The following is a 15,079-nucleotide window of genomic DNA, read 5'->3' as shown; positions in this document are numbered from 1 at the left end:
CTTTTATGAAAAATATGCTTAAGTCACTGACTAAGGACAGCCCTCCAACCTCATGTACCAAGGAGAATTTCTCTTATAAATATTACAGAGAAAGCAAAAGTTCAAAGTCTTGAATGAACACTGATTAGGTGATTAGGAGAGATGAAAATAGGGATACTGAAAAATGACCATTCTGTACACATACATGTATATATACTTCTATTAAAAAAAAGACAGTTGAAATACATAAACAAGACAGATGCATACATTTTTGTAAACCTTACATGACACTACAAACCATTACACATAACAACTGAATTTCAGAAGGAAGCAAAATATTCTCATGAAAAAAAACACCATGCCCTTATTTCTAAATGTGGAATTTGTTACCTGTATCAAAAGATACAGTATTTATTGTAAAACTTTTGTAAAATCAGTATTTAAATTGAAATCATATGGTACCTGATGGGTCGATTTTCTTTACTATCAAAGAGTGAAAAGATTACTTCCAGTTCCTCTCCCAGATTGGAGCACATTAAACTCTTCATCTGAACAAAGAGATGGTGGCTGCTAGCTGGTACTGGTGTGTCTTTTTTTCGATGGCGATGTTCCATCTAAAAACACCACAAAAACAGTGACCAGTTTGAGTCAATTACAAAATTCTCAAAACAAGAAGAGGTAAAATATGTAATGAGGAACTACTTTCTTATTCCAAATTAGTATTTTTTTTTCAATTTAATACTAGTATTTTTTTCTCTTTTTTTTCTTTTGCATCTGAGAAAGAAAACATAGGGAATTTACTTTCTCAGTGTTACACTTCATCATAGTTATCTCTAGGTGAAAAACAGTAATCTCTAGAAGTTGGTGTTTTTTTACTCTGGAAGTGTGGAGCCACTTTAAAGCTTTGTGCTATAACAACATAGCATTTCTTAGCTGGTTTAAACAGTTAATGATCTGATAGTCCAGTATTCAAACACATTAAAAAATGCTTTTGCAGAAGACTAAATACCAGTATTTTAAACTGGGGAAAAGCAATCATATCTGCATTTTATGATCTCTGGCAAACTGCTTTACACAAGCTAATAAATTGCCTTGCTTTGATGTCACAATTTATACCTGCATTTTAGTCACCCATTAAGAGAAGGACAAGATGAAGTTGTAATACCCCTCTCTTACATTGTAATAAAAATAATTTTAAACAGCAATCTTTCTAAGCTACACAGTCTTCATACTGAGGTTATTTTCCCCCCTTTTTATTTTTCAAAGTACACTCCATCAGTGCCATTATTAGTTTTCTGGGTTATTTTCCCTCTGTATGTTTCTTCTTATGATTAATGGTTCTTCACTGTATTTCATCTAGTGCTTCAACAGGATTCCATAATATTACATATCACTTTGAAATTACTCAAAGGTATACTGATTCTAGCACAAAGAATTTACTATTAGGCTTGACACCACAAGTCAACAATACAAGTAAAATACAACTTAAAGTTATTACAAAAATACATAATTATTTCAGATCCACAAAAATTTGTAGCAATGATGTTTTTGGGGGGTTTGTACTTAAATACAAAAGTTATAATAAATAAAATTCAGCTTAAATACAAGCTTAGTCTAAGCACACAAAGCTCAGAACTGTGTATCTGTAACAGCTGCAGTACTTAAACATGAGCCAAAGCCGATGTAAATGAATTGGCAAGTTTTCTTAGACCTCCCTGGAGATTTAATCAGAATAAGAAATATCAGTGCTGGTTTTAGTAGATCAAGATGGGCTTTTACACCCAAAGGAAAGCTTTCTTATGCAATTTAACTGCTATTTACATTAATATATTAGAAAGTACCAAGAGCCCAGTGCGATTAATTGTGACAATATTATACCATTATTATATTTCCACAAAGCTTATCTAGACAGGCTCATAAGCCAGGTAAAGCTCTAATGATAAAGAGTCCCATAAGCTTTTATTGATTATTAAATTTATATTAACATATTAACATAATTTTAAAGGTATTCAGAAACCAAAACTTTTAACAAATAACATTTAAGCTAAGCATGTGTGCACAGACAAATTTGATAAATCAAAGAATTGCATACAGATGTAGAGATGACATAGCTGTTCAAAAAAATCTTTCCTTATAGTAAAACTCATTACACTATGGAATGCCAATTTATTGGATCTAAAAAGGTACTTTTGCTTAAATAGAAGACTGGCCATCAAACTATCAGTACATAATTCGATAGCAAAAGTACCAAACATTACATTCACCTACCAGCCTGTAGAGTTCTGTAATGCTGATCTCTTCAGGATCCACCATAGCATATTCTTTTCTTGGAACTAAGTCAAGTCCCAGTTGTCTGTATGAGAAATGGAATAACAGTAAGTAGCTTCTACTTTCAAAAGCAACAAATCAGCTCTGCATGTGTTTGTTGTTTATTCCAATAAACAATGGCCACGCTAATTGGTACTCTAGAATTAGTTGACTTTGGTTTTATTTTGATGTATTTTGGCTATAACCACCATTCACATTTGACTCATTCCCTTTCTCCACTTTGCAACATTAATAGAATGTTTTCCCACAATGTTTAAATTTGTTTCACAGAGTGGACAATGTGCAATGGGCATTGTCCTTTGTACTATTGTGAACATTTCAGTGTGACTGCACTAGTACTGTCAATTTGAATAACAACCATGGAAAGGAAGATAAAAAGAAAATCCATCAGATGCCAAAACATCAGCTTATTTTCAGTTTGGAGTGGATGGTATCAAAGATGCTTGCCTGTATCCCCTGAACAAAATAAGGAAATGAGTTTGAATCAACAGGAATAAAATTTATTTCCAGCACAGCAGCAAGTAATAATGTTTAAGGATGCATAAGGACACGAAGGTAATTATGCTGAATTTAGGAAAATTCAAAAGATTATTAAGTTTTTTAAAAATATGTTTTAAAGAGCAGGAACTCTCCATGTCAAAAACCTTCAGAATTAATTCCTTTCAATTACTGCAAAATTCTAAGCAGACAGGTAATCATACACATTTAGTCACAACCCTTTCACTCTGTTAGGTATTTATGCTTTTAGACAGATGTAGAAACCCTGGAAATTCAGTTAATTCTACTACTGAATATTGCTTCCTTTAGTTAGCATTTAACTGCATAAATATATGCTAAAGAAGAGACTTTGGAAACAGCATCTAAAAGCCAGACAGTGTTTTAACCATTTTCTTGCTTAAAAAAAAGAGTAAGATAATATAATTTGTGTAAGCTCATTTCAGTTATGCAGATTAAAGAAAGATGCGCAGTAGCTGGATGTTAGAGATGCCCAAGTAGGAACTAAATTGTGTGACCAAGTTAAAAAAGAAGGAATGTCAATCAACATAGTTTCAGTTAGAAAACAAAATTCTGCTAAATGCATCATTCAGGAATCATGTGTTTTAAACAGATGCAAGATGCTGCTTCAAATATTCCAGTGCTACTGCTATGTAAATTACACTGATATAAAAAAGCAGAATGAAACAATAAGCCACTTTTCACTGTTAAAGCATAGTAGACAGAAAAACAATGAAGGAGAAAGTCCATTGGAAAAAAACATAACACTTGTTAGAAATTTTTTCTTTATTTCAACATTCTACAATCAGCCTAAAGAACCACCTTTACAGTTTTACTACAACGGGTTTATTTCCATCCACTCACTCGTTGCCCCAGTCCAGACGAGCAGTGATGTGCCGCTTGACGTCCTTCATCCGATCGTGGGTGAGGTGGCCAACAAGGACCTGCCTCCGCAGGTCCAGGATTTCGTTCATTATGTGCCACAGCCGGTGAAAGAGATCCCCCTCATTCCTCTGTGGGATAAAAATATCATTGCCTCTGCATCACCTGATAATCAGGACATCAGCTTATAGACTGATAATCCTAATGAATACGTACATGATGAGGAAATTAGGAAAACCCCTTTTTCTCCTTACTTAGTCTTTTATTCCCCATCACACCATGACCATTTTACCTGCACGTGTGTGCATGTAAAATAATTTCAGACCTTGCCACAGACCTTGCTTGTGCACCACAACCATCCCAATATTCCAGTCCAGCTCCTTGTGCCTCTCTCACTTTAACCTAATCTAATGTACATGACAGGTATGACAAAAGGTCAACAAAAAAAATGTTCATGTGCTTCACAACACAGCATTGTTTTATTCCAAGACTATGGTCATTCTGTGCTGTTGTCTCATCTAAACTGAATATATCATCTCTATTTCAAGACTATTTGAACTCATACACAAAAGGGATAGAAAAAAGGGATAGTAGTTCTGAGCATTCAACCTCTGAACCACAGTGTTAATTTAACACAGAATTAATTACCTTGCATTGATATAATTTTACACACTACCACCTAATCATAAATAAATAGTATCACAAAGACAGAATCTTGTCCAGACAGTTCTTCATCTAACTGTGAAGTAGGAGAAATTATGTGACTATGACTGCTTTGAAACCACATCCTCCTACCCTAATTATATACCAGCTATGGACATAACAATTTCCCATAAATGAACCTCTGTTCTGGAAAAATCTTAACTCTTCCTTCACTAATTCCATGAGGTTTTATATTGGTTTTTTGAGAACCTTTAGCTTGAGAAAATTACTACAACCTTCATCTAAGTGATTCATCACACAGTTGAAAAAACACTCCTGTTAAGGTTTGTTCTGCTAATTCTTGCCAAAAACCTTAAGTCCATTTCCCTTTTCCTTCTTCCTATGACTAAAATGCATAAAAATAAAGTTCAGCTACTTCTGCTGCGTAAGTTAAATCTAAAATTCATTTGGAAGTACCATTACTCTCCATCAACAACTTTTATATTCCAAGCACTCTGAAAAATCACAGTTTGATAAATCTGCTCTTTTTACTTCATATTCATTCACTTCATAAGCTCAGTAAAAGGGCATTAATTTATTGTTTGTCTTGACTATTGTTTGTCCAGAAAGGAAGAAAAGGAGGATAATTTTGAACATGCAATAACAAGAGCAGTGAAGAAAAACATTGCCAAAAAGAGAAACGACTGCTGTAACAACAAGAGGGAAATATGAACATTATAACTAAAAGAAAACCAAGGGAAAAAAGGTCACAGAAAGAGCTCTTGAATTAGAAACAAGAGACAAAAAGGACTTTGTAGAAACATTATAGAAAGCTATACTGACAGTATGTTTACACAATTTTCCATCAGACACTAGCATATAGAGCTTTCATTTCTGCAGTCAAAAACCAAAATTTAATAAACAGTAATTCAGGTGCATCTTTGGTCCTGGTATCTGATAAGTTCTACTGTAGTATATTATTATTATTATTCACGTGACTACAAGAGACACACTAATAACACTAGAGTAAGATTTCAAGATATTAATAAAACAATTAAAAAACAAACTGAATGTTTGGGGGTCTTTTTCTGAAATATATGCTTCAACTAAACCAGACCATCTAAACAACAGTTCCTTTTTGAGATTACACTAAATCAAAGCAATATTATTCCGGGTACTTACTACATAGAGTTGTTTCCACATTGTTCCCCAGTCTCTTAGAGTTGATGTCATTTCTGTAATAACAGAATCTTCTGTTGGAATAACCATTTCAAATTGTCTGTAACATGCAGAAGAACACATGATATTGCACAAGCATTACTAATCTCATTGCAGTTACTAATATGTTGACTTCCTATTGCCAACAGTGATGTCTGTCAACCTACATGAGTGCTCCTCCAGACCATGACACTTTTTATTTGTAGATTTATTGAATCCCCATGGAAAAACTTGGGGTGAAAATAGTTTAATCCCCATGCAAAGTCTTGGCCTTAGAGAAGTCAAGGTGAGATTTTTTTACTATGAGATAAGCATATAAAAACCGACTTTCACAGCAGAATAAATCCCATAGTTTCCAAAGGGATCTTGACACTTCAGCTTTTCATGCCTGGATTACTTTTTTCGTGATATCTTGTCTCTCTTACTAAATTAACATAACAATGTGACAGCTCTTAGCCATGATGTGCAGCAGGGAACATGGCCTGAATGGGAAACTAACTAACACAGGAAGTAATGCAACAAAGATTGAAATCCATGCAAATACTGTCATGGTATCCACTAACAAAAATTATTCTGCATTTAAACTTCATTTTAATTTATATTTTGTTTCACTGAACTTTCAGTTTTAGCTACAACTTTAAAAGGAAAAAAGGATCCTAGGGCATGACACACCACATGTGGCTGCAACTTCAAAGAGGATAACAGGGAGCTTAACAGTAACATGGGGACATTTTCACCTGTGACAATGGAACTTGTTATAGTGTTATTACAGTCTTCATCATTATTTCTGCCCATCATGAATAATGGATCTCAAACACATTTATACTCCCAAAACAAAGGTCACATCATGTTCAGGCATCCATCTATTATGAGAAATGTCCTTACCTAAACAGTTTTCAAACTGTTTTGTATCAGTTCTCTACTAATAAGTCCAAATAAAGGATACAATATGAACAATTACAAATTAAGTAAAACTGTGAAAAAAAACTGCTAAGATCACTGACAATTTTTTTTAAGTTAAGCTTTAAATTTTTAAAAGTGATACCATAAAGGCATAAGAAAAAAAAAAAATCAGTGTTTTTTTAAGTCAGACCACTTGAATTCCAAAACAAAATCTAAAACCTAATATTAACCAATGACTCTGGTTTTTATCAACTCTTCTACATGTGAAAAAACATCAGCTGTTGTCAAAAATAAACTCTGGCTCTCCATCACCTGAAAAAAAAAGGAAAATGTTTCTCTACTCATTTAGTTATTTAGCAAAATTTTTTGCCATTAAACTGATATTTTTAATGGGTTTTTTTGTAAAATGGCAACTGGTAGAGCTACTGCCCTCAAACAAGACAGCTAATCTTAGACAGCAGATTAAAATACAGCTTATGTACAGAATAATTTCTTCAAATTAAGGCAATGCCATTTTCAAGCCAAACGTAACATAACTGTTTCCCCTTTTCTCTAGACAATACAGAATGATATTCCCAATTGCATTCAGTGTCTTTTCTGGACACAGCATTCCAATTTTATGACCATGCAGGAGTATCAGGTTAGCTATAGACAACCATTTCAAGTCTGCTAGCAGTAAGCTGAAGATATCCTAGCATAACTAAATTATTTACTTTATAAGCAAAAGGTTTTAGTTACAAATATCTGACCAGGTTTAAATATTTGAAATCAGACCATTTCACACATACCCTTTGTTCTTAACACATGCATTCTTCAAGTGAATGTAGTTAGATGGAAATATGCCCTGAAAAATAAAAAAAAAGTTTAGGTAAAAAGCCCTTTACACGAGTTTGGCATTCCATTTAGTACAATTCAATATGCAAATGCATGCTGAATTCAAAGTCCTCCAAATAATTAACAAAAAATGCACACAAGGAAAGAATGCAATAAATACTCAGTGTAGCTCTAACAGAAACTAAAATGCCATATTCAGTAGAGTTTAAAATCTTCAACACTTCAGAAAATTAAAAGATAAACTCATGTAGAACACACAGAAGATTATTTAAGAGCTCCCTTATGGTAAATGGTTTTATTCATTATTTCCACTTTGGTAAGAAACAGACCAGCTGTGGGGAATACTCTCTTATCAACCACATCTTTAAAATAAGAATTTTCAGACAGGGATTTTTAAAATTAAGCAGAATAAATGAGGATAACAATATTCAATAAAAATAAAGGCAAGTAAACAAAGGAAATCAAATGGAGTCTAATTTGGTGGCTACTCTGCCTGCAGTGCACAGGAAAGTTGTGGTAGGTGCCCATCACAGAGCCTGGTCTGCCAGGAGCAGCCCTTTCCCAGCCCTTTGAGGGCTCCCCCTCAAAATGAGCACTCAGCACTGCTGCAGCAGTCCCACTGCTCTTACAGCACACTGGCCTGCACAAACCAGAACGAGCAAAAGGAAGCAAGTCAGCTCCAAGCCACTGGCTGGGAAGATTATACACTACAGCTCATGCAGTGAGAGAAAATGCATATATGGTCTCTTCATAAAAAGCACAGCTGCATACAGCTTTCCTTTGTGATGATGGTGTCCCGTTTTCTTTCCGCACAACCATTGAGACCTTCAACAAAACCAAATCCGCTCTGGAGAGGCAAGTACCCTTTTAAATGCTCCAACTCCTCTGTGATGCAGAGTAGTTGAGGGGAGCATTTCCAAGGACAGTAGGACATCCATCCCTGCAGGTGCAATAATGTGTCAGGGATGCAGATGCAGCCTTACTGCACACCAGCTGCCACAGATTACTTCTTCCACTGTCAAAGCTAGAAGAATAACAAGGGAAGAGTCTTGACAGAGCAATACCAATAACAAGGAGGAGGTACAAGGTGCTGTTATGATTTTACTTCTGGAGAAACTCCCTTCAAAAATCCAAATCAGAAAGCTGTTTGCATTCTCACTAGGAAAACAGAACATATATCTCATCTTTTCACACATCAAGTCATGTTTAGCAAACCTATTCATAACTTCCATCACACATTTGACAGACCACAAAGCAAGACTGACAGCAAGCATGTGGTGAGAATTGCAACAAGAGACACAGAAGATGCAATAACAAACCACTACTGCTCATTTCTTATAAATCAAATTGTAATATACATCACTGAGGTCAAAGTAGTAAACATCAAATTAGACTCTGTGGCTAAATTTATTGTTTGAATCAACCTTTCGTATAAAGAAAGGAAATTTATGTGATTAGAGACAACAGGCCTTGGCACAAAAGGCCAATGACTTGATATGAGCCCCTAGAAACTTTTCAAAATTATTGTGTATGTGCCTTTTTTGCAGCTGAAGAATCTTGGAAATGAGGACAGAAAAAAAAGAGCAAAGCTTACAATGCAAGTTAAAGGATGAACAGATAATTTAAGATCTTTCTTTCCCATAAAAAACAAAATCTGTACAATCCCAGAGGCAAGACAACAGGAGAGGTTAAGAAAATAGAAAGACAAATAAGACAAGTAAAGCTTAAACATACAACACAACAGACACTGAAATATAAATTTCAGTAACTTTTCATGTCTGAATGCAGAAGAAATAAATCAGTGGAGTCTGGTTTAGAATACTATGCTACTATGGAAAACAAAGACTACACATCAAAGAAAACCAAAATGAACCGTTATTTTACATGGCAACACATATGTTTTATTCAATTGATACTCTGCATGTGGCTCCTATAAACTAGCTGTCTCCACTGGCTGCTCTAAATTAATTCGTAGCTTCAAGAAAAACAGGCACAGTTTAACCAACTTTTCCGACAGTTTTTACAATTTTTATTCTCAGTAGTCTTTTCCCTTCAACTCAGCTTCCTCAAAGTGGAAAATGTAAAATTTGGAAATGAAAGAAAATTCACCACGGCCCTGGATTTGTGAAGTGTATTATCCTAATACATAGAAGCATTTCAAAAGGGTAATCCATGTCCAAATCTAATTAAAGTAGTACCAATAATATACTTAACACTAAGCTATGGTTTTCTTTTAAGAGTAAATATCATACCCTTACAAGCAGATTATTAACTTTTTAAAAGTAAATATGTATTTTTGCCCAAGAATGCAAAACTGCAATTGACCTTTACCTTAAGATTGGGGTTTTTTAAGGCAAATCCTCTGTACCACCCTGTGAAGAAAGCACATTTTGCTTTTTAAAGAGTGCAAATCATTTACATATGTAAAACACATTTCATCTTTCCCTTTTGGACAGATATGACAATTCCATAGTGCCATCAGACTGTATTAATTTAAAAGATTTTTCCACACAGCGAAAGGTATTTAATTTAAACCAGTTCATATTTGGATGACTTCATTCACACAATATCAGGAATTACTCTTTAACCCTAAATGTTTCTAACAATGTAACCGAGGTAAAGTCTGCACTGGACACAAATAGTTTTTTACTAACTCAATACATTTACAAATCACTTCTGGATTTCAGGTTCGACATCTATCAACCACAATGCTATATAAAACTCATAATATACCTGATTCAACAGAATAGATCCTATGCCTTCTAAAAGAACATTTCTAACAAGGTTAACCATACATAATCCTGATACAATATTACAAAAAATATAAACCCTGTATGATCCCAAATGATTAAAAAATTAATGTGTTGATTTTTAGATGTTAGGGAGGCAGATTATGAGAAGAAAATGCAACTTTATTTCTGACACTAGCAACAGACATTTGCTAAAATTATATTTGCATTCTCTAACACAAAACAGAGGAGAATGCTTACACTGCTTTAAGATTTGAAGTTGTGACTTTGAATTAATTTGAAAATGTCTCGATGGCAGCCAGGTTTCCCTCAGAAATACTAAGAAAGCAGAAGAATTATGAGAGACTCCCTTTCTGCTATAACTTTGATCTTCTGTAAATGTTTATTTAACTGACAGAGTTCAAATAAAAATTAACGTACTGTAAATTAATTATTATAGAGATTAGAGCTCACTGGAACTGTGGAAAAAAAAATTAAGAGGCCAAAACGTATTATATTATTGACTTCAAAAATGTGTTACTTTAAGAAAATAAATGAATATTAATGGGGTTCAAACCATCAATACACAAAACTTAATTATCACTGGAATCACCTGTGAACTCACCATCGCACTTCTCTAATATTTGAACAGTGTCTCCAATCTCCAGTGACAGGCCATGTGGGACTGTCCCTCGAAAACCAGCAATTACTGAAAAACATAATATGCTTCAATTATTCCTATTGTTAACAAAACAGTATATTACTATGACAAGTTACAAGTTAGAACAAACAGGCTTACTCAAATTTAATAAGCTGTGAAAAAAGTCAAAAGAAAGAATCATTAAGCCACTTTTATGAGCAGAAAATTCAAAACACAGGACTCAGAAATAAACTTAAACACAGCTTTATGATAGATGAATGGAAAGCTTGTGCTGGAAAACACTATTAGCTAGTATAAGCACCCCAAAGGACAGAAAGCGTTTTATTCCAAATGCTTACACTAACACGCATCAGACCTCAGAATTTTGCAAGCTGAAAGTGCCAATATGTGCCAATATTTTTGTTGCCATCCATACCACTCACACACCATGAAAAGAAAACCTTATTTCACATTTGCTTAATGGATGCTATAGACCCAGCACTCCATATAATCCCAAATGTGAGGAAATGGTTAGGGGGTGGAGACCACTAAAGCATGTTGTTCACTCCAATATATCAAGTGCACACTAAGCTTCCCCTGCAGCTTCACCAAAGCCATTGAAGGGAGGTCATGAGCTCAGGCTGGGACAAGAGCTACAGAAATGGAGATGGAGATAAAACATGCTTCAGAAACAAAATATCCACCAGAGCAGTGATGTTCCCAAATACTTACAATGGCCAAATATTAAGTCTTATATTGTTAATTCTAAAACGATAGACAGCTATTTTTTCACTCTGAATCAAACAGAATACCCAAAAGCCACTCACGGAGCTCACTCCTAACATGTTAGATAGAACAGGATTGAATAGCTGAATTGCTTTCTCTATTTGAAATGCTGAATTAAAATATTGCCTAATTCAGGCCATGAGACCAAGCAAGAGTGCTTTTGATTCTCTGAGCTGTATTCTTCTTTCAGAGCTGAATTTTGAAGTGGAAGAGGAAAACAGCCTATCCACTAGGGCATAATGCACAAAAAGACTTTGTACCCTAACAGCAGTCTTACTGCTGTCAAATATCTACCCATCTAGACAGGAAACCACAAATCTCATAGCAAAAAAAGAAACCCCACTAACTGAGAGGCATGGCAAGGAAACTTCACATATAAAAGCCAAAAGGACATGCATCTATGCAAGGACATATATACGCTCTTGCCTGCTGCTGGAGGTCTACCCTGCCACAAGCAGACACTACACTCAAACACAACATAACCTGTCATCCACCATCTGTGCCTGCCACATTGTTGATCAAAGGCAGCAGGAGAGCTTAGCTGTCAGCAGCCACAGAAACTGAAAATTCATTTGTGAATCTTTGGAAGAAAGTTCCAGATTTTAGGAGTAAACCTACAGGATATGACTTATGCTATAGGACGGCATATTTAAAAATGCACCAAAAGTACTTTTTTGCCAAATCCTTCTTCAAAACTCATTGTATTCCCTCATCATTTCACTCATGAGAAAATCATCACTGTGCTTAACCCACAGACTTTATCCCTGAAAAAATCCTGTGAGATTATATCCCTGGACAGTCCCTAGAAGTATGATACAACATGAGACCAGTATTTGTAGTATTGATCCTCCTCAAGAATGTGTATTGAATCAACTTCTGTTTATCTTGGTGCTACTCCCACTCTTCAAGTTTTTTTACACTGAACTGAATACTGTGAGATATGCAGTATGAAATAAAAAGTTACTTTGGTTCCACACCATGATCAAGTGCACCATTTTTAAAGCATTAGTACAGTGAGAAAGTTTGTCTAACAGCTGAAAAATCCAAGAATTTTTCAATTAATTATTTCACAAAGATCTGAAAATTAAACAGTTTATTAAATATGAAGTAATAAAAATAGGAAGCAAACTCCCTGAATATCAATGTCATGTACGTCTAAATTCTGCTGTGGCACTGGAATGACAGAAGTTACTCTGGTCACCTTTCTAGTTCGAAAGATTCAATATTTCAATACGAAGCCTGCCAAAATAGCATGTACAGCAACTGAAATAAAATTAAGGAATTAACTGAAGAAGTATGCAAAACAAACCAAACCCTCATCTGTTATTACTGTAATGAGATGTCTTATTTTTAAACTCCATGAAATATAAAAGGACAGTAATTTTCTCCTTATGAGCCAATATATCATGTTACATTGTTATGATTTGACTTTTCTGTGACATTCAGGTTTTATTACTTAGATACTACAGACGTTAAAGATCTTTTTCTCTTCTTTTTTTTTTAAGTTTAAAAAAACTTTCAGGACAAAACGAGACTGAAATCTGACACAGTGTAGAAAACAGCTAGAAATCATTTTAGAGCATGTATAGAAGAACAAAATTATACCCTGAAATATCTTCTAGAAAGATGGCCTGCAGAGTACCAGGAAAAGAAAGAAAGAAATGAGGGCATCATCTTTACCTCTAAGCACATTGACCTGATACAGTTGAAAAACACTTCCTGGATTCTTGTGGTGTAAGGTCAGGCTCAAAACAGGTAGCCTGTGGTGTTTAGCAGTGTCAATCAAAGTAAAATAAAGGGAATTGCAGAGCAGCAGAGGATTTAATGAAAAGCACACTATAAACTTACCTCACAAATGTTGACTCAGATAACTTTTTAATAACCAAATCATTCTACTGAACTGGAACTGAGACAGAAGGTGGCCATTACAACAACTGTTATAACAACTGGCAACAACAGTTGAGGGCAGAAGTACCCAACAACTTCTTTCCTCGGTCTTCAACGGCAACTTCATGAGATACACTCCAGAATCCTGAGGGAATTGGCTGATATAGTAACAGACTATTTACAAGAGCATAAGACAATGAGGCATACATACATACATAGCAATAAGACAATGAGGAATGGCTTCAAACTGAAGTAGGGTAAGTTTAGTTTATAATAGAAAAAAATTCTTTACTGAGGGTGGTGAGGCACTGGAACAGGTTGGCCAGAGAAGATGTGGATGTGGACTCCTGTGAACACTTAAGGTTTTGGATGGAGCACCAAGCAACCTGGTCTAGTAAAAATATCCCCACCCACAGCAGGGGAGGTGAAACAAGATGATTTTTAAGGTCCCTTCCACTATGATTTTGTAGATCCTACAGAACTCTACAGAATCTGCAGATTCTACAGAACTCTATGGAACCTGTAGATTCATCTGTTCTATTATTCATGTTTTTTTAGTTTATCTGTGGTGTATATATATATAAGTAGACTACAGGGAGGATAAAAATTAAGGGATGGAAGGAGGTAGCTGCTGTTCCACCAGAGAGGATCCCAGGGTTCAGCTAGGACATGGAGTTCTTAAGCAAGCCATAATATGAATGTCATGTACGAAACGTCTCACCATTTTCTCCAACATTTTTGAGCAAAAGCAGATGCTCCTTAATTCTTTTTTTCTAGTAGCAGTAAGTATATAATTAATCACTCTGCAGTGACCATGGCTTAAGATGTTCCCAACCTAACTTAGGAGCAGTACATATCTATCATGCTCATAGAACTGGACTTTTTTTATATACAGCATTTACTGAACCATATGCATCATATACGTTCCATTTTAATTCTTCTAACAACAATAGCTGTTGTGACTATCACTTTCTCTACATTCAGTGCAAGTGTATACCAGAAACCTTGAAAAGGAAGATGGACAGGAGAAGAAAAATCTACTCAAGAGTACAGTCACTTAGCAGTACCTGCACTCTCTGCAGATGGACAGTCACATGCATGCCCCAGGAAGCTATGTATCAAAACCACATCCAGATATATTTTTTGTCATTGTAGTAGCTGAAGGTCATATAAATGTCCTTTTCAAGCACAGAAACAGTGATTGATGTCCTCTTCAATCACCTCTTGGCCACAAGAGAAACATGGAACTCCACAATAAAAGTTTGCAACAGGATATGTCCTCAGAAATATTTTAGAAGCTGTGTTCAAATACTGCAGCCAGCTGGCATTATTAAACTTTTCTGTCTGCCAAAGGGTGCTCAGAGAATAAAAAAGACAACAGCATGGGATACAAAAAACCTAATCCATTACAGAAGGTGAAATCATACATTAAGAACTGTAGTGATATGCAATATTAAAGGAACTTCAGTTTTGGTTTGGTCCTAAGTTCAGCTTCTCAAAACAAAATTCATCTTTGTGCTCTCACTCAAAATCTCTGGTTGGACGTGCTCATTGTTGGACAGTTTTATATATGAAAGTGCCTGGTAAATGAAAAGATCTGTCCAAGCCCAAGATCCTAACTAAAGCCTAAACTAAGCGGGGGTTTTGGTGCAGCTTCTGCTCATTTAGAGTGTTGAACAGCATTGCTGTTCTAAAAACTGAAACAAGATATTTTCCTGCTTGCAATTAGTGTATACAAGCCTTACCTGCAAGTTAG

The 15,079-nt window shown here is 35.1% G+C and overlaps 1 protein-coding gene across 5 annotated transcripts in view; it reads right to left on the bottom strand.

Annotated features, from left to right (window-relative positions):
- The window catches only part of DOCK4 (dedicator of cytokinesis 4), a 224,731-nt gene that overhangs the window by 132,668 nt on the left and 76,984 nt on the right, over positions 1-15,079 (bottom strand). For all 5 annotated transcript variants that reach the window (XM_064422379.1, XM_064422377.1, XM_064422380.1 and 2 more), the window contains exons 2-8: positions 10,636-10,719; positions 9,613-9,653; positions 7,236-7,291; positions 5,509-5,605; positions 3,667-3,815; positions 2,248-2,332; positions 442-593 (exon numbers count right to left, since the gene is read on the bottom strand). In XM_064422379.1, coding sequence (XP_064278449.1) covers positions 442-593; positions 2,248-2,332; positions 3,667-3,815; positions 5,509-5,605; positions 7,236-7,291; positions 9,613-9,653; positions 10,636-10,719 — 664 coding nt within the window. The remainder of the gene's footprint in view (positions 1-441; positions 594-2,247; positions 2,333-3,666; positions 3,816-5,508; positions 5,606-7,235; positions 7,292-9,612; positions 9,654-10,635; positions 10,720-15,079) is intronic.

The sequence above is a fragment of the Passer domesticus genome, chromosome 5 (genome assembly GCF_036417665.1).
Source record: "Passer domesticus isolate bPasDom1 chromosome 5, bPasDom1.hap1, whole genome shotgun sequence".
Taxonomy (NCBI): domain Eukaryota; kingdom Metazoa; phylum Chordata; class Aves; order Passeriformes; family Passeridae; genus Passer; species Passer domesticus.
The sequence above is the reverse complement of the archived record's forward strand: the minus strand, read 5'-3'. Positions and strand labels throughout refer to the sequence as shown.